We start from the raw sequence: 22750 nt of genomic DNA on the forward strand, positions 1-22750 counted from the left end.
GTTTACATTTGCTGAAGGTGCCCATGTGTAGCCTGTACTAGATTAGAAGCACAACTGAAACAACAAAGACACTAAAAAAAAAAAATAAAATAAAAAAAGGGAAATGATTACATATCGAGAGCTCTAATTGTAATCGTTGTCTTTACCTACGAATAAAGGTGAATTAACGAAACCTCTCGGTATCTGTGTCATATATTTAGAACCAGATGAGCAAAGAAACACAACGCTCAAGTACTGGTGTGTCCACTCTGCGTTCTTTTGAGGGGATTTTTCTAGTGAAGCTGTTTAATTATGGCTAACCCTAGATCTTCTTTTAATCAAACCACATAAGTGAGGAAAATCTGCTAGCTTAATGCTAACCTACAATGCAAAGGATCCTGAACTCTCTCCCCCCTTCCGCGTAGCGTCCTGTACTTTTGCGCTATATTCTGACTGTCTGCTGTATGCACACTTGCTCCGTTTTTGCTCCATCTGCACTCTGCTGGGATGAAGCCCCCATATTGTCCTAATTATAAACTGTTCAAAAAAAATTCATATCTGTTATGAGATTTTTTGTTTGTTTGTTTGCAATAACCGTCTCGCCACTCCGTAACATTTAAAGCTTCCCTAAGCCCTTTTCCCAAAAGATAATTTCATCTTTTCCGATCATAACAACAGGACATCAGGTCCCACTTGGAGGAAAGGACTTATTTTGACACTGTTAGAAGTTTTCATATGAACCAAATTGCCATGATATGGTGGGGGTCCCTCAAGGGTCAATCCTTGGGCCCCTTTTATTCAGCTGCCCTTGGGTCCAAATCATCACAATGCCAATGTTAATAGCTTGATTAACCAACATTCCCTTCAACTAAAAAAAAAAACAACAACCCCAAAACCAAGGTATTGTTTTGAGCAATAAAGAAATAAGGATTGCGGTAGTAGCTCGCGAGCTGAAAAAGTTTAGGCACGCCTGATCTAGTCAACCTCTATTGCATAGGAAAATAATAGTTTAAGAGTTACTGACAAAAAAAACATGATCAGAGTGACACAGCAAAACACAATTTTGGATTATTTTATATTATTTTGTTTTTCTATAATATACTTTGAAACAGTTTGCGTATTTCTTTCTGCTAACGAGGAGAACCCATGATCATAGTTATGGTCAGGGACGTGCGGTCAGGGGAGGCAAGGCACGCCTCCCCTGCCATCATGAAAAGGGGAAAAACAAATTCAATTGTTCGTATTATAAAGTAATTTTCCTTTTAATTTCAATAATTTTGTATCATTTTGAACCAAAATCGCTGAATTTTTATAGTTATTTTAAAACCAAAGACAATTCGCTCAGAGGACCCAGCGTCCTGTCTAGCCTCCTCTGAGGATTGCATAATTACACGGCTGCCTTTGTTGACAGGCTATGCAGTTAGACTGAACTGCTCTCTGTCTTCATGTCGCTGTTTAAGTGTTCAAACACTGTGGCTATATTAATTAATTTCCGTAGTTAAGATGGTGTATATAATATCTTGTGTTTTTTGTCATCTATCTGTAACGTCGTGTTTCCTTAGATCAGGGGTCACCAAACTTTATTAAACCGAGAGCGACTTCCTGGGTACTGATTAAGGCAAAGGGCTACCAGTTTGACACACACTTCTGAAATAGCCACTTTGCTCAATTTGGCTTTCACTATGTGTTATTATTGTTATTTCCAGTTCACATGTAAGTGTGATTTTTAACAAGAATAGCAAAAATACAGTCAAACCTTGGTTTTTGACCACGATCCGTTCCAGAAGGCGGTTCGACAAGCGAAACGGTCGAATTCCGAATCTATTTTTCCCATTACAAATAATGGAAAGAATTTTAATCCGTTTCAAGACAAAAAAACCCTGCCTTTTATAAGCATTTTTTCATTTGCGCATATTTGTCCGATCGCGCAACTGCAGCGCACCGCCAGACGCGCAACAGTAGCACGTCGCCCACCGCGCAACTGCACCGCGCTGGTCGCATTATTGTGACAGAGCCGTCGCTGAAATTTAGAAAATATTTTTAAAGTCCTGATGTACTTCCAAAATTTAAGTGGACCTCAGTGCGCAGGGAGCTTAATTTGGTCCGATCGCGCAACCGCAGCGCGCTGGGCTCTCACTGTTGCATTGCTTTAGGAGCGTCTTTGTGTTTTAGGATGGCTTTACTGCTCCCACTTACTTCCTTTGGAGGCATGATTAGAGTTGTTGCAATCCTCAGAGTAACGAGAATGTAATAACGAACGGAGTCAGTGGGCATGCGGGTCCTCTCGGCTCGCGAGATTCGACAATCGAATTTCGTTTGACATCCGGAGCAAAAAATTCTCGAATTTTTTGTTATAATACTGATTTGTTCGAGAACCGGGACGTTCGAAAACCGAAGCGCCACTGTGCAACAAGTTAACACCAACTTTCGACGAGGATGGGATTTGAACCCATGCGGGCAGAGCACAATGGATTAGCAATCCATCGCCTTAACCTCTCGGCCACCTCGTCTTGCTCATCCATTGTTGACAATACACGTTATGTACGTTGTGCCAAGATACTTTGTGAATCCTGAAAATCCGACGAGGATGTGATATGAAATGATGAGTGGAGAGCACAGTGGAGTAGCAACCCATCGCCTAAATATCTCAGCCATCGCATCTCATGCATGAGTTGTATGGGCGACATGATATGGCATGTACGGTGTAGTATAAACCAGTGGTCCCCAACCTTTTTTGCACCACGGACCGGTTACGTGTCAGAAATATTTTCGCGGACCGGCCTTTATATAAATAAATATATTTATATATTTATTATTTAAATATTTATATATATAAATAGGATGAAATAAAATGATACGACTGGCATAAAACCAAATATAAACCACATTGAATTAGTGGGAGCACCGAGCTCTTTTCTCAGAAATGAGCCGTTCCCATCTAGGCGTAATCGGAGACAATGACACCCGAAGTGGTTAAGGTTTGTCTTTAAATGCAGGATGCTTGGTCTCCATGTGCCGAAGCAGGTTTGAAGGCTTCATTGCCTCGTTAGCTAGCCTTTCGCCACATATGCGGAGTGCACTTGGCGCGTCAGAGTCACCTGTGGCGATAAATCCATATTTTAAGTAGGACTCCAGAAATGTTCTTTTAAATGCAGCTTTCCTTTTCTTAGAAGTCGTAGCCTCTTCTTCTTCAGTGTCCTCATTGGACGTTTTTCCCTTTCCGAAGAAGCTTTCCAAACTTCTCTGTTTCTTGCTCATTTTTGCTTGCCTCGCGGGCTTGACTGTGGTGACATATCACGTGACCGAGACGAGCGCCCTGTGTCAAGAGTCCTTATTTTTCAGATGCACCGACAGATGTAATTGGGAGAGATTCGCCAAATTTTTTATATTTTTCAAAATAAATTCTTACTCATTTTTGCTAGCTTTGCGGCCATGATCGTATAGTGGTTAGTACTCTGCGTTGTGGCCGCAGCAACCCCGGTTCAAATCCGGGTCATGGCATAATCAAATTACTTTGAAGAATTTCTCCCTTGCTCACTATTGCTAAACTGCCATCTTTTGGACAATGACGATTTTCCACACAAGTTTACGGTCAATAGCCGTAACTTGTAGGGCGAGTGGCGCAATGGATAAAGCATCATGGCATATTCAAATAATGTCACCCATTTTTTTTTTTTTTCATTTTTGCAAAAGTGTTACACACAAGCTTACAAGCCACATATTCCCGTAGGGCTCGTGGAGCAATGGGTAACGCATCTGTCTACAGATCAGAAGATTCCAGGACTCCTGGCCAGCTCACATGCCATTTTGTGGTCAACATTAGCTATGTGTAATTTATGTGAACTTTTGGGTTGAAGCAACTCACAGACACTGTCAACAAATAGTCTTTCCAATTTTGTCTCCTCTCAAGTCTTAGGGATCATCGGATCTGCGTAGTTATTGGATAGTTCCACCAACATTTTAATATCAACATTCATTCATGGTCGTGGCTGAAGATCCTAGAGAAAAGACCCTAAACATGCAACTGCATATTGGCCATAATATAGCATTGAGGCGGCTGCAACCCCAGTTTGAATCTGGTTAATAGCAGAATAAACTTGTTAGTTATTTTTTATTCACCCTAAACAGTCTTATGTTGGACCATGACAAATTTACATACACACAAGCTTACAGAAAATGACAACTTCCCGTGGGGCTAGTGCAGGTATGGGCAAGCTACGGCCCGCGGGCCACATCCGGCCCACGGGACCGTTTAATCCGGCCCGCCAACCCTGAATAAATTGTATTATTAAACATTTTTTTGGTCATTTTACCTGCAATGACTGCGTTTCCCCAGTAGATGGGGAACCGCTCGCCTGGGCATTTACTACCGGAAGCCGTGTCAGAAAGCTCGGTGCACACTTACAAGTGCGTGTACGTACTCAGTAGTACGGACATGGCGCACTCGCGCTCTATTTGTATCAGTGCCGAAGAACTCGGCCAAAGATGATCGTCAAGGCTGAAAGACGGAAGGAAAACAACAGCCCCCACACACATCGAATGCCCATAATCAGCACCCAACCCCACGGAACCAGCTCTCACCGAACCAGCACCCACTCCCATGGAATCAAACTCTACTGCGAACTTGCCCCACCCCAAAGACTCATCACCCATCAAACTCAGCCCACACCGGCATGTACAACTGAATATAAGCTGACCAAAGAACCTTGAACGTTGCCTTTTCTGAATGGAGACTTTCTGCTCTTGAGCATGGTCGCACGAAAGGCCCAGCACTGTATTGTACTTTCCTGAAAACAGAGCTTTCTTAACAAGAATTGTGATTGAACTCAACCAACCTGTGTCAGTCTAAATTCCGTTTCGGTGTCTTAGCCTTTTCCTAAAACTGAAGGAATAAAACGAGCACGCGGTGAGTAAATTGGATAACAGGTGATTGGCTATGGCTTTTGCCGTGAGGCGCGGATAGCGCGCTTCCCAAATTGTGGACAAAAAATCCAACAAATGGTGACCGTCCGACGTGATTTCTTCAGAAGGGAAAGTGCATGCTCCAGGAAAGATTCTTCCTTCTCCGCTCTTGCTCAACAATATTGCAGTCCGATCGGCACAAAAGGTAAGGAGGAACCCCTTTTTTTTTTCAATAAAATCTCCCAGTTCAGCAATATTGTGGAGTGAAAGCAGAGTAAAATTAAAAATGAATAATTTTAGCTCTGTGTTCAGGAATGGTGGTTGTATATACATTTATGATTGTATGGATGATTTCTTTTTGAAAAGAGAAAGGTGGTGAGGCACTGAGGACTTTGTCTGATCAGCGAAGGGCGCTCACACCGCTGGAACTTGTGGGATGCCAATGGCTAGCATATGGGCACCGGAGTGGCTTCAATAGTAGACGCTTAGGGACTTTGTACTGTTGCCTAAGGTCAGGGTCGATTAGATCGGCCAGGCCACCAATACGAGTCAGGGACTTGTGAAAAAAAAAAAAAAAAGGTGAAGGCATCGCTGATATAGCAGGACGGATGCCTGGCGACCTTAATAGTGCGACCTTAGAGACATATTGTTGTCTAGGGCGAAGGGTAACTGGGTTAACCAGGTCGCTACATAATTGTTGAAGTGTGTTTATGTTGATATTGTGTGGAAAGCAGGCTTGGCTGTCAGATGGGACAGCGACGCAGCTGGAGACGTGAGTGATAAGTTGTGGTGCTGCTGTTCATGGGGTGGAAGGGATGATTTGTGGTTCATGAAGAACAATAAGTTGATTTGTATAAAATTGTAGAATTTTTTTTTATTTGGCATGTGAGTTGGAGTCAGAAAAATGGCTTAACAAGAATTTGATAAAGAATGTATATATAAACTTAGCATGAAGGTTGTATCCCATTGTGCGGTGGGGTTAAACTGTAACCATTTTTGTTTTCAAAAGGGTGCTTGTGAACAGTAAAGAGGAGTGCTTGTGCAATTGAGGGGGATGGTTATTGGTTTTTATTCAAAAACAATATTTTTTGCCAAATTACAATAGACTGACATGTGCCCATTCAAATGGGTACCACCAGAAATTAAACTGCATTGATAAACGAGGTCTTAAACGTGATTGTCTGTCTGCATTCAGCATAATTTCTCTGTTTATGTGAACATGTTCACATATGTGTCGGTATAAATTATGTGACAGTATGACTGTTGCACGGAGTATGATATAGGCAGTTTTCCGTTGCGATATTGATATTTTAACAGAGAAAGAAAGCTCCACTTTCGCAGAGCATCAAAAAATTGAGATAGATTCTTATTGTTCCTCCCCACGGAAATCTTGAGTAAAAGGCCAAAGATTTATTCGATCTGAAGAGAAATAAGAGTGAGCTGATAATATAGGGAAAAGTTTATGTTTAATGTATCATGATATAGTGAGAGCCCTTCTGGTTGCTAGCAGGTCTTTATTCTCCCACCCTAGAAAAGCTAAGAACATCAAGCCCGGGTGGAATAAATGGGTAGCTGGCCACCATGCAGAGGCCAATGAGGCCCACAAGGCTTGGGTAATAGCTGGTAGGCCCAGACAGGGACCTGCCCTTGAATATAAAAAGAAAATGAATGCCAAATACAAATATGCATTACGGTGCATAAATAAGCAAGAGCAGGCCCTAAGTGCTCACTCTATGGCTGATAATCTGCTTAATAATGATGTGATTAATTTTTGGAAAGAGGTCAAATCCCTGAACAGGGCTAAAGCAGCTCTCCCATGTAACATAGAGGGGTTAACAGATCCTGTGAGCATCGCTGACCTCTGGAGGCAGCATTATTCAGCACTATTTAACAGTGTGAAAAGTGAGCCATATCATGTAGGCATAATTGAAAAGGAAAGTATTTGTTTTAATCGTCATGAGGTGTCTCTTGCCATAGGACAACTTTCTGACAGAAAAGCCAGTGGTCTGGATAACATCACAGCAGAGCATTTAAAGTTAGCTGGCCCCCGATTGACAACGCTGCTGTCTCTCAGTTTCTCAGGCTTGCTGACTCACGGTACTCTACCTGACTCCATGATGTCTATAGTTCTGGTCCCTGTTATAAAAGACAAGGCTGGTAAAGTAGGAAGTATTGCTAACTATAGACCAATAGCTCTAGCTAGTGTACTCTCCAAAGTTTTAGAAAAATTACTTCTTGACAGATTAAGTGTGTATATGTAACTACCACCGACAATCAGTTTGGCTTTAAGCCTAAGCACAGTACGGACCAATGTATCTATGCTCTGAAAGAAGCAGTTGAAACATAAAAGGCAGGGCTCTACCATGCTTGTTGGGTTCATTGATGCGTCGCGAGCGTTTGATTGTATCCATCATTATGAGCTTTTTAATAAGCTAAAGCTTAGGGGTGTGCCTAAATGCTTAATATGCATCATAGTCTACTGGTATACAAACCAGAAAATGCAAGTTAAATGGGGGAGCACATTATCCACCCCTTTTCGGGTGAGTAATGGCATCAGACAGGGGGGATTCTATCCCCTGCCCTCTTTAACTTATACATGGATGGCTTGTCTAAGCAGCTAGGAGGTTGCAGTCAGGCTGCATGATTGGAGACATGTTAATAAACCATTTCATGGATGCTGATGACCTTACCATACTTTCACCCCCGGTCCATGGACCGGTACCGGTCCGCGGAGCATTTGGTACCGGTCCGCACAAGAAAGAAAAAATAATTGCTTTATTTCCGGAATGATCTTTTATTTTGAAGATCGACCGGATTCTCTCCTACATCTCGGTCACGTGAACGCTAGTTTGTCACCCACAAGCTAGCAAAATGAATAAAAAACAAACGTCTTTGAAAAAATTCGTTGTGACGGGGAAAAGGCCCAGTGATGAGACAGAACAAGAGCCGACGACTCCCAAGAAAAAGAAACCCGCATTCAACAGACTATACCAGGAGTCCTACTTAAAATACGACTTTATTACCACAGGTGACGCTCACGCACCGAGCCCACTTTGCATAATATGCGGCGGGCATTTTTCCATTTCATTCGCTATATATTTGTTTTTGTGTTGTATCTGAATCTTATTTGTTCATTCATGTTTAAACGTTACCATAGCGACCAGAGTCAAAGAGTGTTCGGGGCACAGTGGATATTACTTATTGTTTGCACAATGTTACGACGCTGCTAGTAAAGTTGCATTGAAGTTGTTTTTGTGCCAGTTGTATCATTTTAATTTATTGTATTTATTCTAGGCGGCTCGGTGGCGCACTGGGTAGCACGTCCGCCTCACAGTTAGGAGGGTGCGGGTTCGATTCCACCTCCGGCCCTCCCTGTGTGGAGTTTGCATGTTCTCCCTGGGCCCGCGTGGGTTTTCTCCGGGCACTCCGGTTTCCTCCCACATCCCAAAAACATGCTTGGTAGGCCGATTGAAGACTCCAAATTGTCCCTAGGTGTGAGTGCGAGTGCAAATGATTGTTTGTCTCTGTGTGCCCTGCGATCGGCTGGCAACCGGTTCAGGGTGTCCCCCGCCTACTGCCCGATGACAGCTGGGATGGGCTCCAGCACTCCCGCGACCCCCGTGGGGACTAAGCGGTTCAGAAAATGGATGGATGGATGGATGTATTTATTCTCCACACCTTAAAGGCCCGTAGGCCCTAAAAAAGAAATTTCCAAGAATAAGAAAACTGGATTAAAATCAAGGCAGAATATCCCGAGATCGCCACAAAAGCAATGAAAACCCTGCTTCTCTTTCCAACATCGTATTTTTGTGAAGCGGGATTTTCTGCGGTTACAGCAACCAAAACAAAGCTACGGAAGTAATGGTGAGTTTTATTTTTATGCGCTTCGTATTTGTTTTTATGCCAGTCGCTTCATTGTCTTTAATCGTATTTATATATTTATTATAAATGTATTTTTTATCTATATCTCTCGTGTCGCAAATAATTGAGGCTTTTGACGTTGCTGGCATGGTTTGGAGTGTAATTCACCTCCACTGCGATGGTGGCGTTCGATATTTGACATTTGAATATAAATCTGTCATTTTACTTTAGGAAATAAAAGTTGTTTTCTAGAAATCCATACTTGTGATGTATAAGGAACAATCGGGAGCATTCTTCAAAAAGACAGACCTACAGCCAACAATATGGTTTTGATACGTTCTGTTGGGTTTGCAGCTTCGTAGTCCATTTTCCTTCAGACACAACTCGACACGATGGTGGCGTTTTGTATTCACTTCTTTATTGTTCCTCGCACACTCTCATTTGTTTTCACCTGCGCTTCTTGGCGCGCTTCCTTTTATTTACTTCCTACTTCCCGTTGCCGCAAACAAGGTAAAAACCAACGTAAAGTGTCCAGAGTACATAAAAGAGAAAACGTCTCGTCACTGCAGTAAACACAAAATACGGCATAAGACACCGAACAAATGACACAATGACATATATAATAATAATAATAATATAATGAGAGCACAAATAACTCAACAGGATGTCTTCTTTATTTGGTGCCACACTTGAATGGCGTTGAAAGATTTGCCCTCAATTGAGCGGCACCTTCTGCTATGCTCGTTTTGGCCACTTGGGGGCAGTATGATGCGAACAAATAATTTCACAACTGACTCGGGCAGGCAGTTGCAGTAATGTTAACTCATTTTGACAAATAAAAAAAAAGGGAACGTATGCCTCTAGTATGTCCAAAGTCCGGCCCGCGGGCCAAATCCGGCCCCGGTCAGATTTCATACGGCCCGCAGCTTTGGTCTTATAATGTATTATTTATGTCCCGCCTGGACTGTCAAACTGAATAAAAAAAAATCATGAAACTTGAAACTGTAAATTCCTCCTATTACCAAAGGGTGGCGGCACCACCCCTCTCCGCTCATTTCTGCCATGGCGACTGCAAATAAAACGAGGAAAGTTGACATTGAGGGCTGTCGCTTTCAAGAGAAATGGGAATTACAATACTTCTTTACTGAAAATCAAAGCAATTTTGATCATTTGTAAAGAGGCGGTTGTCTTGTTTAAGTTATTAGTGTCAATCAATGTAGTCTTGATTGACACTAATAATGTAGTTTTGATTGACACTAATAATGATAATAATAAAAACAATAATAATAACAATAATAAACAAAGCTGCCGAATTATATGACCCCATTGAGTATAGACCTCTATAGAAAAGCGCAATATAAATCGACAATTACGATTTTTGCATAATTAAAACCATCAAATTGAAATTAAAAGACAAATTCACATGCAGTGCAGTATTTAACCCGAGGGTGGCACCAAAGCAACGTTTTTTGGCCAAAATGCCCAAAACCCATTGTCGTCGATTAGTCAGCCCTCTACAACACTAACAGTCAATGGAGCACGAACTTTTAAATAACTGTAGCTTCTCAACACTCTCAAAGACTCTCAAATAACCCGATTTTTAAATGACTTGGTTTGTCGTGTAGATGTCAGATGTATACTTATTTTATTGCTTAACCAAAAAACATCGAATAATGAAAAGGCAAATTGACATGCAGTGCAGTGTTTAACCCGAGGATAGCGCTAAAGCAACAATTTTTACCAAAAATTCAAAATTTCAATACGTAAGGACTAAAATGTCCAAATAAAGACCAGGCATGTAACCAGAATTAGTAGACACACATTTATTTAGTTAATCGGCCATAAATGAATAAAAATAAAATAAAAAATACAACATAATTTAAACATGCCAAGATATGATGCATAAATATTTCTATATTTCATTATTTGTATTTTTTTGTTTTTGCTATTTTTATCTTTGGGTTTAAACGAAACAAATTTGCCATATCTTTGCAGATACACCTGTCAGCGGAACGAGGAGGGCGGGCGAGAGGGTGGACTTGTGACCCGGACCGGGTTGTGACGTGACAGCGGCTTGGGCTGGAAAAGGCTGATGATGCAGGGAGTCCATTATTGGGCTTGGAGGAAGCGGAGGATTAGAACAGCAAAGAATTTCAATAAAAGAAGTGTCTGTTTCAAAGGGGGGGCGGTGTGGTGGAGGTGGGGGCATTAGGGGGTTCCCCCTTATTGTCCCAGCAGTGATTGAGAGCAAGAGGAGGGGAGCGAGTGAGCTGCCGGCATTGTAGTCGCTGCTCCTGTGTAGGTGCTGCTTATTAGAGGAGATGGCTGATGACGGGGGTGGAATTTTTTTTTCTAGGCAGGAGGGGGGGAGCTGTTGACTCTTCATCTTGTGTGAACAAAGTCCTTTCCATCCCCGCTGTCCTGGGTTCTCCTTGTTTACGAGTGCCATGAATCCCCGACCCCCCCCGCCTCCTCCTTCAATGACACCAACCTGCAACGCAGCACTTTGTGGGGCATAAGTGGCCTTTAATTAGGACGCCTCAGTGTCCGGCTCAAAAGTGGCCTATCACCATGCCCCCCCCCCCCCCACAAACATTGGATGGAGTGTTTGCTGCTCTCATGAAAAGGGTTTCTTTAGCACCAAGTGTTCTTGTCTCTCTTTGTTTCTCATCTTAAAGGGAATTCCAACAAAAGGCAGAGATATGATCCAACCAAACACTTCCAGGATGTGTCGCACAGGAACTCTATAAAAAAAGGACATTATTGAGATTAACAGCGTAACCTGCTTGCTGGACACTTTATTAGGTCAAAAATAGCTTTATGGATATTTATGGTTAAATTCACATTTAATATTTTAATCAAATTTGATGACGTGACATATTCTGATTACCTTCTGAGTCAAAGTGCTATCACGGTCATGTTGGCGAGCGCCATTACTGCTATCACATGACTCATATTCGAGTCATGTGATTTACGAGCGACATAAAAACTCCTTTTGGGAAGATGCCGAGAACCTTGCAACACGAAGGCCTCATGGAGCTTGGCGGGAACCGATTTTATACATATTTATAAACATAATATACATACATGTGTATGTATATTCATACACTGTATGCCCTAATTGCATATTTTGTTATGGTGTCTTTGTGACTCCAACCATCAGTGACAATTTCCTTGACATTCTTGGCCATGAAAAAACGATTGTGATCCCGGTTCCGAGTTTGCCGACAAAATGAGTCATTTCTTGGAATCTATTGTGCGAGGAGCTTACGGAGCTGAAAGGAGGCGAAGGGGTCTCAAAAAAAGGCAACGAATAAAGCGGAAAGATGGCAGCGGAAGGGGGGTCGAGGCGTGTTCACAAAGTTTGTGGCTACAGCTCAGTGTGTGTTGATAGCCTCCTAATCCGAGTTTTATTGGCTGTCTGTGTCCAGCCACGCTGTTGGACGGAGCGGTGGGGATGGGGAGGGGCGGCAGGGTGTGTGTGTGTGTGGGGGGGGGGGGGGGGTCAACACATGTCCTCTTTTGTGCTAATACGCTGATTAGGCCTGAGAAAGGGCCGGACCTACTTACGGCCTTTCTCAGGTCACCGTAGAAACCAGCCCAGTGGGGGACCTCATTGACACCCCCCTTCACCCCCCCCGTGGCAGCCCCTTCTCGAATGTACGCCGGGCCACGGGCTAGCAGCGTGTGTGTGAGCGAAAGACATCGGTTGGCTGCGACGTTGTTGACCTTAACCGCCGGGGCCGCTTCCAGCCACGTTGGCCCGGAGCGAGGAAACACGCTTCCAGTGTTGTCGGGCGTCCGACCGCAGACCGCGTGGCCTGGGCCCCGCGCTCGTCAATCAAAACCGTGTCGTGTCACATTCCCCTCGTAACCAGCTCGTCATCCAAAAAAATCCCAACGCTGAGCTCGGCACATTTCTGACGCTGTCGTAATAACGCGACAACGCCGGTGATGGAAAACAGATCTGCGGGCTGCTGGCGTGACACATGGACATCCTGGATGGGACCCCCGCCACCCCGTTCTGTACCTCCAGTGGCAGGTCCAGTGGTTCTTCTTCCTCTTTGTTGTCACATAAAGGGCACTCTGTGTGAGTGAGGAGCCTCCAAGGGGGGAACTTTACCGCTGACCTCCACACACTCTCCTCACTGGGTGTGCCATCGAACAACAACTCAACTCAGAATTTTCCACAAAGAAGAACCAGAACTTAATCGAAAGTAGACCCCGCCCCCCGCCTCTGTGAATTGAACCTGTCACAATGAACAACCAGAACCACTAAACAGAACCAGACGCATTGACCCATCTTTTATGATAATGCGCTCGTCAACTGGGATGACGTGGTCCGAGTGGGAATGAGACCTTCGGGGACGGGAGCCGTCGGCGCTCCGGTCGCCATCTGGCGGTCGCCGGGCCGCCAATCAAAAGGGCGTCTTCTTTCAAGAACCAAAACGCGCGCTCCGCCTGCAGGTGGGGCAGAAGAAGCTACGCAAGGGTGAGGCCTTGTTTTTTTGTGACACATCAACATTCCTGTGAGGCACTTTGAATCGCTCGTCATTTGAAGACATGTCTAAGCGTTAAAAAGTCCTGAACGCATCACGACCTCTGCTACTTGGATGGGGATCTCAAGAACAAGAACAATCTCCTTTTCTTCATCCTCTTTTCATATATATAACAACAACTGCAGGCATATATTCTTTATCATCTGCAAAGAACAACTAATATTACTTCGCCTTCCTGAGGACCAGCGCCACGATAAGTCTGCATTATACTGCCTCCTGGTGGCCAAGGCGCCTATATCAGTCGGAGCAGCGCAATGTCTAATGACAGGACTTGTACATTTCCATAACAGGCGAAAAAAAAAGTCTGCCAGGAGGAAGCGCCAAGCAAGTCTTGTTTTGCCGCGTGCGCCATCGCAGCCGCGTGGCGCGACGGGACAGGACGGGACGTCTAGTCGTCTGGCGTGGTGCGCCTCTCCTTTGATGCTGGCTATCTTGTTGCTATTCAGGCTGATCAGTTTCCTCGTATGTGAATCGGATGACTCCAGGCCATCCATCACAAGCCACCCACCCTTCACTCTCCCGCCTCCCCCTCCCTCCACCTATCAGAATGACAATGGTGTTGATGTAAAAAAAGAAAGTGTCGCCTTTAAGCTGCAGCATGTCTGGTCGCCGTCGCACTTTATGGCTTTATTGTGGCCCCTTTCATGCCCCCCCCCCTCATTGGGGCAGGCAACAATTTGGAAAATTCACTGTATACATTCTGCACCTTACCCCCCCACCCTTGTTCGGCGGCGTGCGGCGACATGCGCTCGCCTGCCGATATCCGGATCAATTAGTCAGGCCGCAACCTTCTCGACATTTTTTTTCGGGGGGTGGAAACAAGTTACCTTCCCCATATTCCCCGCCCACTCTGCACATGACTGGAGGATGGGTATGGGGGGGGGGTGATTGACAGATGGAAAGGAATAATATTTTTTTTTTCGTAACCTAGGGCCATCTCCTGCGATTGGCTTGCCAGCTGACATCTCCAACCCCCCCCACTTCACCTCCCTCCTCCTCCCCTCCCTCCCATTTAATATTGGGCCTGTGGATGAGGCATCCTGAGGGAGAAAAAAAAAGTCCAGCGAGAGGAAGACATCTACCTTTGGGAAAGAAGAAGGAGAAGAAGAGAGGGAGGGAAGGAAGGAGAGGAGCGTCACTCACTTTTCTTTCTGGCAGCCACCAGGAGCCTCGCACACTTTCCCGGCCTGACACGAACAACAGGACGCTGCTTCTTCTTTTCGACATTTTCAATTGAATCCTCCTCTGTGTGTCGCTCCTGAAAATTTCCCCCCAAAAAATTTTGAGGGAAAGTGGAGCTTCCATGCGTTGAAGCTCGCAACCAGGCTGGCCTCATGGATTTGTACCTGATTGGATATTTGCTGTGCGTGTGGCTGTGCGGCTCGCGGGTGCTCGGAGGCTATCCCATCTGGTGGTGAGTACGACGCGCCGCCGGCAAGCCCCGACAACGTGTGCGGCGTTCTGAGAAGAAGAAAAAAAACGTGTGACGCCGCATTGACAAAACATAGGGGCCAAAAATTTCTTTGGCAAGATGCAAAATATAAATTACATTTCAAAAAGACAATTGAACTCAATTGCAAGAGAAATTCCAGAAAAGCACAAACTGAATTTCACCCAAAAAAAAAGCAATTCAACTCAAAAAGTCAGAATTCCATAAAGTATGTTGAATTTCCATGAAATTTTAGGAACATGCATTTGTATTATTGAGCAAAAAACGCACTTTGTGACAAAAAATTATTTCTGAAAAGTGTGTACCTTACAAGAATTTTTTATCGTCGCTATTTTCAAGAATAAAAAAGTTGTCCGGTTACAAGTAAAAAAAAAAAAAATTCTGAGAACAACTCAAACTTACAAGAACAAAAAAAAAAAAAGGCTTTTCTTCAGGACACAACACGCCAATTTGGCCGTTGAATTCTTTGTTATGGTTACAGCTTTTCACCTCTAATGACAATTCTGTTGAACTTTGGGATTTTTTGGAAGAATGATTTGTGTGTATGTGTGTGTGACAGAGGCGATCTGGCAGTGTCCGTCCAACTTGTCAACGCTACTACGCGTTCGGTAGCGCAGCGAGCATGTGGCGACCGTCGCGCAACGCCAGCGCGCTCTTCTGCTTCCATTTAGTGCTTGGCGCTGGCTTTGCGAGGCCTGCTCGACGCCCACTGCTGGCTGCGGTGAGGACCACCGCGCAACAGCCACAAAGGGGCTTGGCTTTCTGACCGGCGAGTTTTTTTCCCGTGGGGGGGGGGGCTTCGATGTGCTTACGTCACGACGGTATCGCATTCCCGAACAAAGCGTGGGGTTGCCTTTGATTGGGGGGGGGGGACAAATTTTTCGCGCCGTGGCTCCAGGTGACAGCGCAGGTGTCGTCGCATACACCCCCCTACTAGAGTTGGGTTTCAGTGAGTCGCCCGGCGGGCAGCGCTTGACGGAGGGGCCGTAAATTGTGAGGGAGCAATGAAGATGCACATACGAGCGCTCAACTGGCCTCGTAAATTCCCAATCAGGAATTGCTGCGGGGATTGAGACGACAGCAAAACATCTCGAGAAGCTCGAGGGCCTTACGAGCGGGTTTTCCATCATCAAAATCGGATTTGAGGAGTCATGATCTGGAGGAGGGTCACGCATCCGTGAATACACACAGTGTGACCCAAAGCATCTTAAATGGAGCTGAAGAGTCCATCTCTGGGTCTCAGGAATGTCATTATCTGACACCCCCCCTCACCCCTCCCCTCCCCAAAAACTTGGAGGGATCGCTTTAAACGATTCCCAGAGCGAACGCTCGGCGTGAAAGGATTGAGGATGTCGCTGTTATTGGCAGACGTGCGCTGAGCGTAGAAGCAAAGTGGGCGGGAACGTTCCTCGGAGGCCGAGGTTAAAGTTCACTAGCCTGCAGACAGGTGCAATTCCGACTCGGACTTCACACTGCATGCAAGAACAAAAAGTGCAATATTTTTTTGTGGGTCTACTTGTGATAGAGAAGCCTTCATGTGGCTTTTTGGAGGCGACGGCAACATGAAGGTGAGCCCTTCACAAGCACATTTCAAAGCAAGCGTAATCTGGCCCGTCATCAAAGCAGATGCACAGCGCTCACGTAGGAAATGACAAAGTAGACCCCGACTCAGAACCCCCCACCCCCCCCACCCGCTCCCTCCAGCACGCATGGCTATTAGTGGCACTAAAACATAGGCCGGACCGGTTCCTCAAAGGAAAACCTCGGAGGCCCAGAGGCTACAAACTCATTAGAACTCAGCGCACATGCAACATTTAAAGTCTTCATTAGCTGGCCCATCTCACCTGTTAGCGCCTTGGTGATGAGCACATGAGGTCACATGGCCAAAGGTGTGCCGATCACGCCCGTGCAGCACCCCCGCCCCCATAAGACGCCATGTCCTCATCTGCACAAACAAATTCCACAATCACACCTGAAGATTCCACAAGCTCTTGTGTGAGTTTTGATTTGACTGATTAGTGTTGACGTTTTGGAGTATGGAGCCAACAAGTTAGCATTAGCGCTAACGCTAAAAGCACTGCAGACCTGATATTTTGAGTTGCTGCAAAAAAACAAGCGGTTGCTACGCCTTGGGCTCCTGCACCACGCTTGTTTTATCCGCACCTCGGCGAAGGCGTGAGCTGGCAAAAAGAGCTTTCAGCTTTGATGGCCCCGCGGCACGGAACACGCAGCTGACTAAACTGAAACTCTCTGAAGTTGTTCCACTTGGAGTTTTCCGTTCTATCCTCACCGAAGAGGGCCTGCATTCCAAATTGGTGCTTGTTATTGTGTTATATATATATATATTTTTTTATGGAGGACCGCAAAAGCATAAATCAGGCCTAATGTCTCCGATGGTCTCGGCGGAGGGTTCACAAGTTTACGTCGCGTTCATCTTCCCTCTCGTGACTGCAGGGCGTCCTCGTCCCAAAGCTGCACTCCGGCAGCGGCGGCATGAGTTCCCGACAGGTTGGAACAACTTTCAATGGTCCTGTCATTTTCTTTTTTTTTTTATCTGATCAGCCGGAAGCTGTTGGACTACAAATCAAAAGTGTGCCGGAGAAGAAGTCGTCAACACGAGAAAAGCCGCCAACCATTCGTGGCCCACTTAGAGTCTCTCCGCGGACCTTCTTGAGGGATTCGGCAACAACACTGCGACGGCGGCGCGACTGCCGAGTTTTCGCTTAGTGATGCGAGCGCCTGCGGGCGAATATGACAAACACCCGCTTATGCGTCCGCGTTGCGAGGTAAACGTGAGTTGACTGTAAATAACGTCCCCAAAGTCATCCGGGATGGGAGACTCCAGGCTAAATGTAACATATGCTAGCTTGACTTATTCACGAGACAAGTTGGTCTGTGAGTCTTTCATTGATTTCCTTGCAGTCGTTCCAATCAGAAGGTCACCTTCGCCAAAAGATGCAACCAAAACAACAAGTTCCTGTTTCGGGGAAGTAGCTACTTGGAAATGTTTCTTCTTTATAAACAAACAAAATGTGTGTTTTGTTTTGGGGGTGGGGTAGGAATAGAATTTCAAGTCATGATTCTGTAAGTTAATGGACTCAATTAGCCAAGGTGCTACTGTACTTTCACATGGGCCCACTTAGATGGCTACAGAGAAAATCCCCAACCAGGTTGTAAAGCCCCCTGGGGCCAGAAGAGGCCCCATGCGGGACTTGCCGGGGCACGCACCTGCCAAAGCCTGCAGTTGGCTGCCGCCGCCGCCGCCGCCACCGCCACCACTCTTTGCCGTTTGTCCCAACGCCTGCAGCAGATTCCCCCGGATGGCTGGCTGCCTCTAAGGAGGTCTGTCGTTCGCCGCCCCGGTCGGGACATGTTGCTCACGGCTTACGAGAAGCCGGGAGAAGCAGGAAGCAAGGCTCAGGTGGGCGGGACCAAAGCCATGCTATCTTGACTCCGCTCGTGGCCCCTTAGGGCTGAGACTCATTCCTCATCCGTCCTGACACAACGTCCGAAATCATATCAGAATCTGTTGGGGGGGAAAAAACAAGACAGCTGCTAAAACGTTCTAGCTCAGGGGGGCGGTGGGTCTTCACACTTGACTTTGTGATCTGAATTTGTAACTATGACATCAGCTCTTTGGAAGCATTCAATTGTTCTTGCATGTCTGGATGAAATGATGTATTAAGATCCCCGACATGTCAAAGACTCCCATCCAACCCCTGACTGATTGATTGAGAAACATAGCCTTGGTCTTCCAATAAATAAACAGGAGCTGTCAGTATTGGTGACTCACCATGAATGTTTGCGCTGTCAGAGTTGAAGGAGTCTGCTGTTGTGGTGCGGCAGGTTTCCATCCCACCCCACCCTCTCACCATTATTGGGAATGCAGGAAGTTCATGGAGGACACAAAATGAAGCAATTGGGCTTACAGACACAATTTTAAAAAAATGAGCATAATCAAATACCTGATTTCCTTGATTTGTTGGTAGCGGCTGACGTTGTTGCTGTCCCCCCCCCCAACCCAGGTCGCTGGCCCTGGGGCAGCAGTACTCATCTTTGGGCTCCCAACCCATCCTGTGCGGCTCCATCCCGGGCCTGGTGCCCAAGCAGCTGCGCTTCTGCCGCAACTACATCGAGATCATGCCCAGCGTGGCCGAGGGAGTCAAACTGGGCATCCAGGAGTGTCAACACCAGTTCCGCGGGCGCCGCTGGAACTGCACTACCATTCAAGACAACCTGGCCATCTTCGGACCGGTGCTGGATAAAGGTACGCCGACCGGCCTTGTGTGTTTGTGTCACGGTGGGGTGGGAGGGGGGTGACTCATGCGTGGCGGCGGGTTCAGAAAGGCTATTGCAAGCCGTTACAAAACCTCCACATGTAGCAGAGAACAGTTTGCAGCCTGAGGCACAGGGCTGCAAACTGTACTTCTGCTGCCAAAACACTAACTGGGGCAATTACAATAATAGACACCTTTCCAAGCTGCAGCCAATGCAGACACAAGCACCGACACATTCTGCTCACATCCAGATTTGTCCTCTCCACCTTTTGCCCGTTTACAGCTCACTGTATTAATTATTAAAGAGGTTCCCAGTCAAGCATCACTGAAACACTGCACACATTCATCAGGTGGCTCACATACGGAATATTAAGCGTCCGGGATAGGGCGACAGTGGGATGAGGCCTTGGAGTCGTTGGTTGGGAAGGATGCTTGTGTTGCCGCCGATTGGGAAAGAATCAGATTGTGTGTGTGTGTCACAAGCAAATGAATGTGGGCAGCGCAAGCAGTCCAAGCTCCTCCGTCAACTCAAAAGGAGAGCGGGGACCCAAATGAGATTACAGGCAATAGAAAAGGGCCGGGGGGCTCCGCTCAACCCCTACTGTGCATGAAGGCCGGTGCGCGCCTCACACAGTCCGGCTCCCACGGACGCCCCATTCACACGCCCTTTTGACTCTGTCATGAACAGGCTAAATCTCTCCCAACCTGGCCTGGATGTGCTCTCGGCGGACATACCGAGGTTGGAGCCTTACGACGTTAAGGGAGTTTAGGGAACGCCAGAGTGGGGAGGTGGGGCTGCCGGTCGCTGGGTTCTTTGTGTGGATAACACAGTGTGACACAATGGGGAATTGATGAGCACCAGCGCCAGCCTTACCCATGAGCACGACCCGGTTGGGATCCAACGGAGTGGGTGGCAAACTCATGCTCTTGGAATTTCTGGCTCTACCTGACCCCCAGCACCACTACAGGGTATCTTCCAGTGCGTCATGGCAGAGCCACAGACAACAAGTGTGCCGCGATTATGAAACAATGGTGTCGCCTTACATAATGAGCCGCTGCCTTCAAAGGGGGCGTCGGCAAAGAAAATGGGCTGACGTGCTGCTAGGTTTCACCTGAAAGCCTTGGGCACTGGGGTAGAGGGGGGGTGACAACATTCCTGAAACACTATCCAGATGCAAAGCAGCACACCTCAGGGATGACAGGAGGTCATGAGATCCCACTGAGCGCTCAGGCCCCCCTGACACCGCCACAAAGGGCTGATGTCACTGCAGGGACTTGGCTTTTTTCAGGAGTCCTCGCTCATCCCGAGGTAAACAAAGTGTTTACTGTCCTTTATCGTCTAGTGAGATGTGGAGAGAAGAGCTCATCATGGGGATTCTCGTTAACCATCTAGACTCTCAGATATCTTTGAGGTTACGATCTAGTGGGGCAATGAAAATCCTCAAGTGAGCATCCTCTTTGTCCTGATCAGAGTTGGGTCGAAGGAAAGTACTTTGAATAGCAGCGTCTGGATTCTGGCAGAGCTCACATTTGCTCTTGACCATGTTTAACACGATTGACACACTCTATCCCTTCTCTCTCTCTCTCCCCTCCCCGCCCGCGCCTGTTTGCCGCCCGGCCTCCGTCTCCCGCAGCAACCAGAGAGTCAGCATTTGTCCACGCCATCGCTTCGGCCGGCGTGGCCTTCGCCGTGACGCGATCCTGCGCCGAGGGTACGTCCACCATGTGCGGCTGCGACTCCCACCACAAGGGACCGCCCGGGGAGGGCTGGAAGTGGGGCGGCTGCAGCGAGGACGCCGAGTTTGGCGTGCTGGTCTCCCGGGAGTTCGCGGACGCCCGGGAGAACCGACCGGACGCCCGCTCGGCCATGAATCGGCACAACAACGAAGCGGGACGCACGGTAAAAAAAATATCACAAATCTCTTCCCTGATAAGAACATCAAAATGGTAGAAGAGACTGTCAAACTCTGATCAAACGTCTGCATGCACAAAAATGGATTCCTACGTGGTGACTTCTCACCACGATCAAATCCGCTGATGAAACTTTTGTCTGCGAGTGTCAAGTATGCATGACCGCAGGCCTTGGAATGTTTCTATCTCAGATTCCATCTCTGTTCCAGAGTAGTATCATCGCATTGACACTCAAACAATGTCGTGTTGTGTGTCGCCCAGACCATCCTGGACCACGTGCATCTACGTTGCAAGTGTCACGGCCTGTCGGGGAGCTGTGAGGTGAAGACGTGCTGGTGGGCCCAGCCCGACTTCCGCATGCTGGGCGACTACCTGAAGGACAAGTACGACAGCGCCTCCGAGATGGTGGTGGAGAAGCACCGCGAGTCCCGCGGCTGGGTGGAGACCCTACGCGTCAAGTACGCCTTCTTCAAGCACCCCACCGAGCGCGACCTGGTCTACTACGAGGGCTCGCCTAACTTCTGCGAGCCCAACCAGGAGACGGGCTCCTTCGGGACGCGGGACCGTGCCTGCAACGTGTCGTCACACGGCATCGAGGGCTGCGACCTGCTGTGCTGCGGTCGCGGGCATAACACCCGGACTGAGAAGCGCAAGGAGAAGTGCCACTGCATCTTCCACTGGTGCTGCTACGTCAGCTGCCAGGAGTGCCTGCGCGTTTACGATGTACACACGTGCAAATGAACCAACGGGGGTGGGTGGACTGGACTACGAACCTTTCGGGGTTCTTGCACGGCATCCCGCCTATTTTGTAGCCAACATCCGGTCCCTGACCCGGTGGACGCTTCTGACCTTCCCCTAGCTTCACCTCCCCCATTGTCTTTATTTATTTCCCCTCTGTGCCAATCACATGTACAGTAACACACAGATGCAGTCAAAAACAAACAACACAAGACTATTTGCTTTGGAAGTTTAAGAAATGAGTGAAATTTCAGGCTGAACCTAAAATGCACTTCAATCTCTTGAATGCAACTTGGTTCATCATGAAAATTCACCCCAAAGCTAAATTCTTTTTTTGCAGCATTGGACTGCTTTTAAAACTAAATCAACCTCTTAAAAACAAAAAAAGGTGACTTGAGCAGGGTGGCCTGGGGAAGCGGGCCAGGCCGAGCCGAGCCGGGCCTCAGCGCGTTAACTACTGAAACGGGACTGCGGGTGTTCAAAACTACTGAGCGGATGAGAGACGCTAACGCGGCCCCCGCATTGCTGACATATTAGCATTGGGCCGGGACTGCAGGTATGCAGGAGGGAGCATGTGTGCGAACAGGCAAGCTCATTCCACATTTCAGCCAAACTCCACTCTGCAGAATCGCAACAAGGATTTCTGTTTTGTTTGTTTTTTCTACTAAACTGGTTGCGACGCAAGCGATCGGAGATCCTGCCGCAATCCGGCCGCAAAGGCGAGAAAGCACAAGAATGATGGTGGTTTTTTTGCAAAAAGGGGAGGGGGAGTGGCTGCAAACCTGCAAGATTTGCAGACATGTATTCAACATAGTGGAGCAAATGTAGCTGACACGTGCGCTAGCTTAGCTTAGCATCTTCCCACACACAGGCTTCCTTTACCACCCGCTATATCCAAAGTTTTGTACAAATGTTGTAAAAGTGAATAATTCCCTCTTGATTTTATAATCGTAAATGTTATGTTTTTATAAATATTATTTATTATACAATGTATATATATGTATGACTGAACCAAGATTATATATTTGAACGACAACGCTGTTTTGGAGGGCTTTTTTTTGCATCTCAGTGAC

The 22750-nt window shown here is 46.8% G+C and overlaps 1 protein-coding gene, 1 long non-coding RNA gene and 3 other non-coding genes across 5 annotated transcripts; 2 read left to right on the forward strand and 3 right to left on the reverse strand.

Moving 5' to 3' along the window:
- Nucleotides 1–2407: 2407 nt before the first annotated feature.
- trnas-gcu lies at nucleotides 2408–2489 on the reverse strand. The gene has a single exon. It is a non-coding gene; the product is annotated as a tRNA-Ser (tRNA).
- A 919-nt stretch (nucleotides 2490–3408) lies between these two features.
- trnah-gug lies at nucleotides 3409–3480 on the forward strand. Its single transcript has one exon. It is a non-coding gene; the product is annotated as a tRNA-His (tRNA).
- A 2726-nt stretch (nucleotides 3481–6206) lies between these two features.
- Nucleotides 6207–6318, reverse strand: LOC119138871. The gene has a single exon (XR_005101274.1). It is a non-coding gene; the product is annotated as a U5 spliceosomal RNA (small nuclear RNA).
- A 4232-nt stretch (nucleotides 6319–10550) lies between these two features.
- LOC119138370 lies at nucleotides 10551–18781 on the reverse strand. The gene is made up of 5 exons (XR_005101124.1): nucleotides 18545–18781; nucleotides 17980–18277; nucleotides 16596–16696; nucleotides 14445–14762; nucleotides 10551–11486 (listed from the first exon to the last, which is right to left on the reverse strand). It is a non-coding gene; the product is annotated as an uncharacterized LOC119138370 (long non-coding RNA).
- Nucleotides 14595–22713, forward strand: wnt3 (wingless-type MMTV integration site family, member 3). The gene is made up of 4 exons (XM_037278306.1): nucleotides 14595–14715; nucleotides 18777–19018; nucleotides 20663–20928; nucleotides 21201–22713. Exons 1-4 carry the CDS (start codon nucleotides 14636–14638, stop codon nucleotides 21678–21680), a joined length of 1068 nt encoding a protein of 355 aa, XP_037134201.1. The 5' UTR covers nucleotides 14595–14635; the 3' UTR covers nucleotides 21681–22713.
- The last annotated feature ends 37 nt before the right edge of the window (nucleotides 22714–22750 follow it).

This window comes from Syngnathus acus, chromosome 19 (assembly GCF_901709675.1).
Source record: "Syngnathus acus chromosome 19, fSynAcu1.2, whole genome shotgun sequence".
In the NCBI taxonomy this organism is placed as follows: domain Eukaryota; kingdom Metazoa; phylum Chordata; class Actinopteri; order Syngnathiformes; family Syngnathidae; genus Syngnathus; species Syngnathus acus.

Excerpts from the sequence above, each read along its gene's own strand:
- wnt3 (XM_037278306.1), top strand. The coding sequence starts at position 14,636 with ATGGATTTGTACCTGATTGGATATTTGCTGTGCGTGTGGCTGTGCGGC. Across the intron at positions 19,019-20,662 it reads CGGACCGGTGCTGGATAAAG|CAACCAGAGAGTCAGCATTT; the intron begins GTACGCCGACCG and ends CGTCTCCCGCAG. Across the intron at positions 20,929-21,200 it reads ACAACGAAGCGGGACGCACG|ACCATCCTGGACCACGTGCA; the intron begins GTAAAAAAAATA and ends TGTGTCGCCCAG.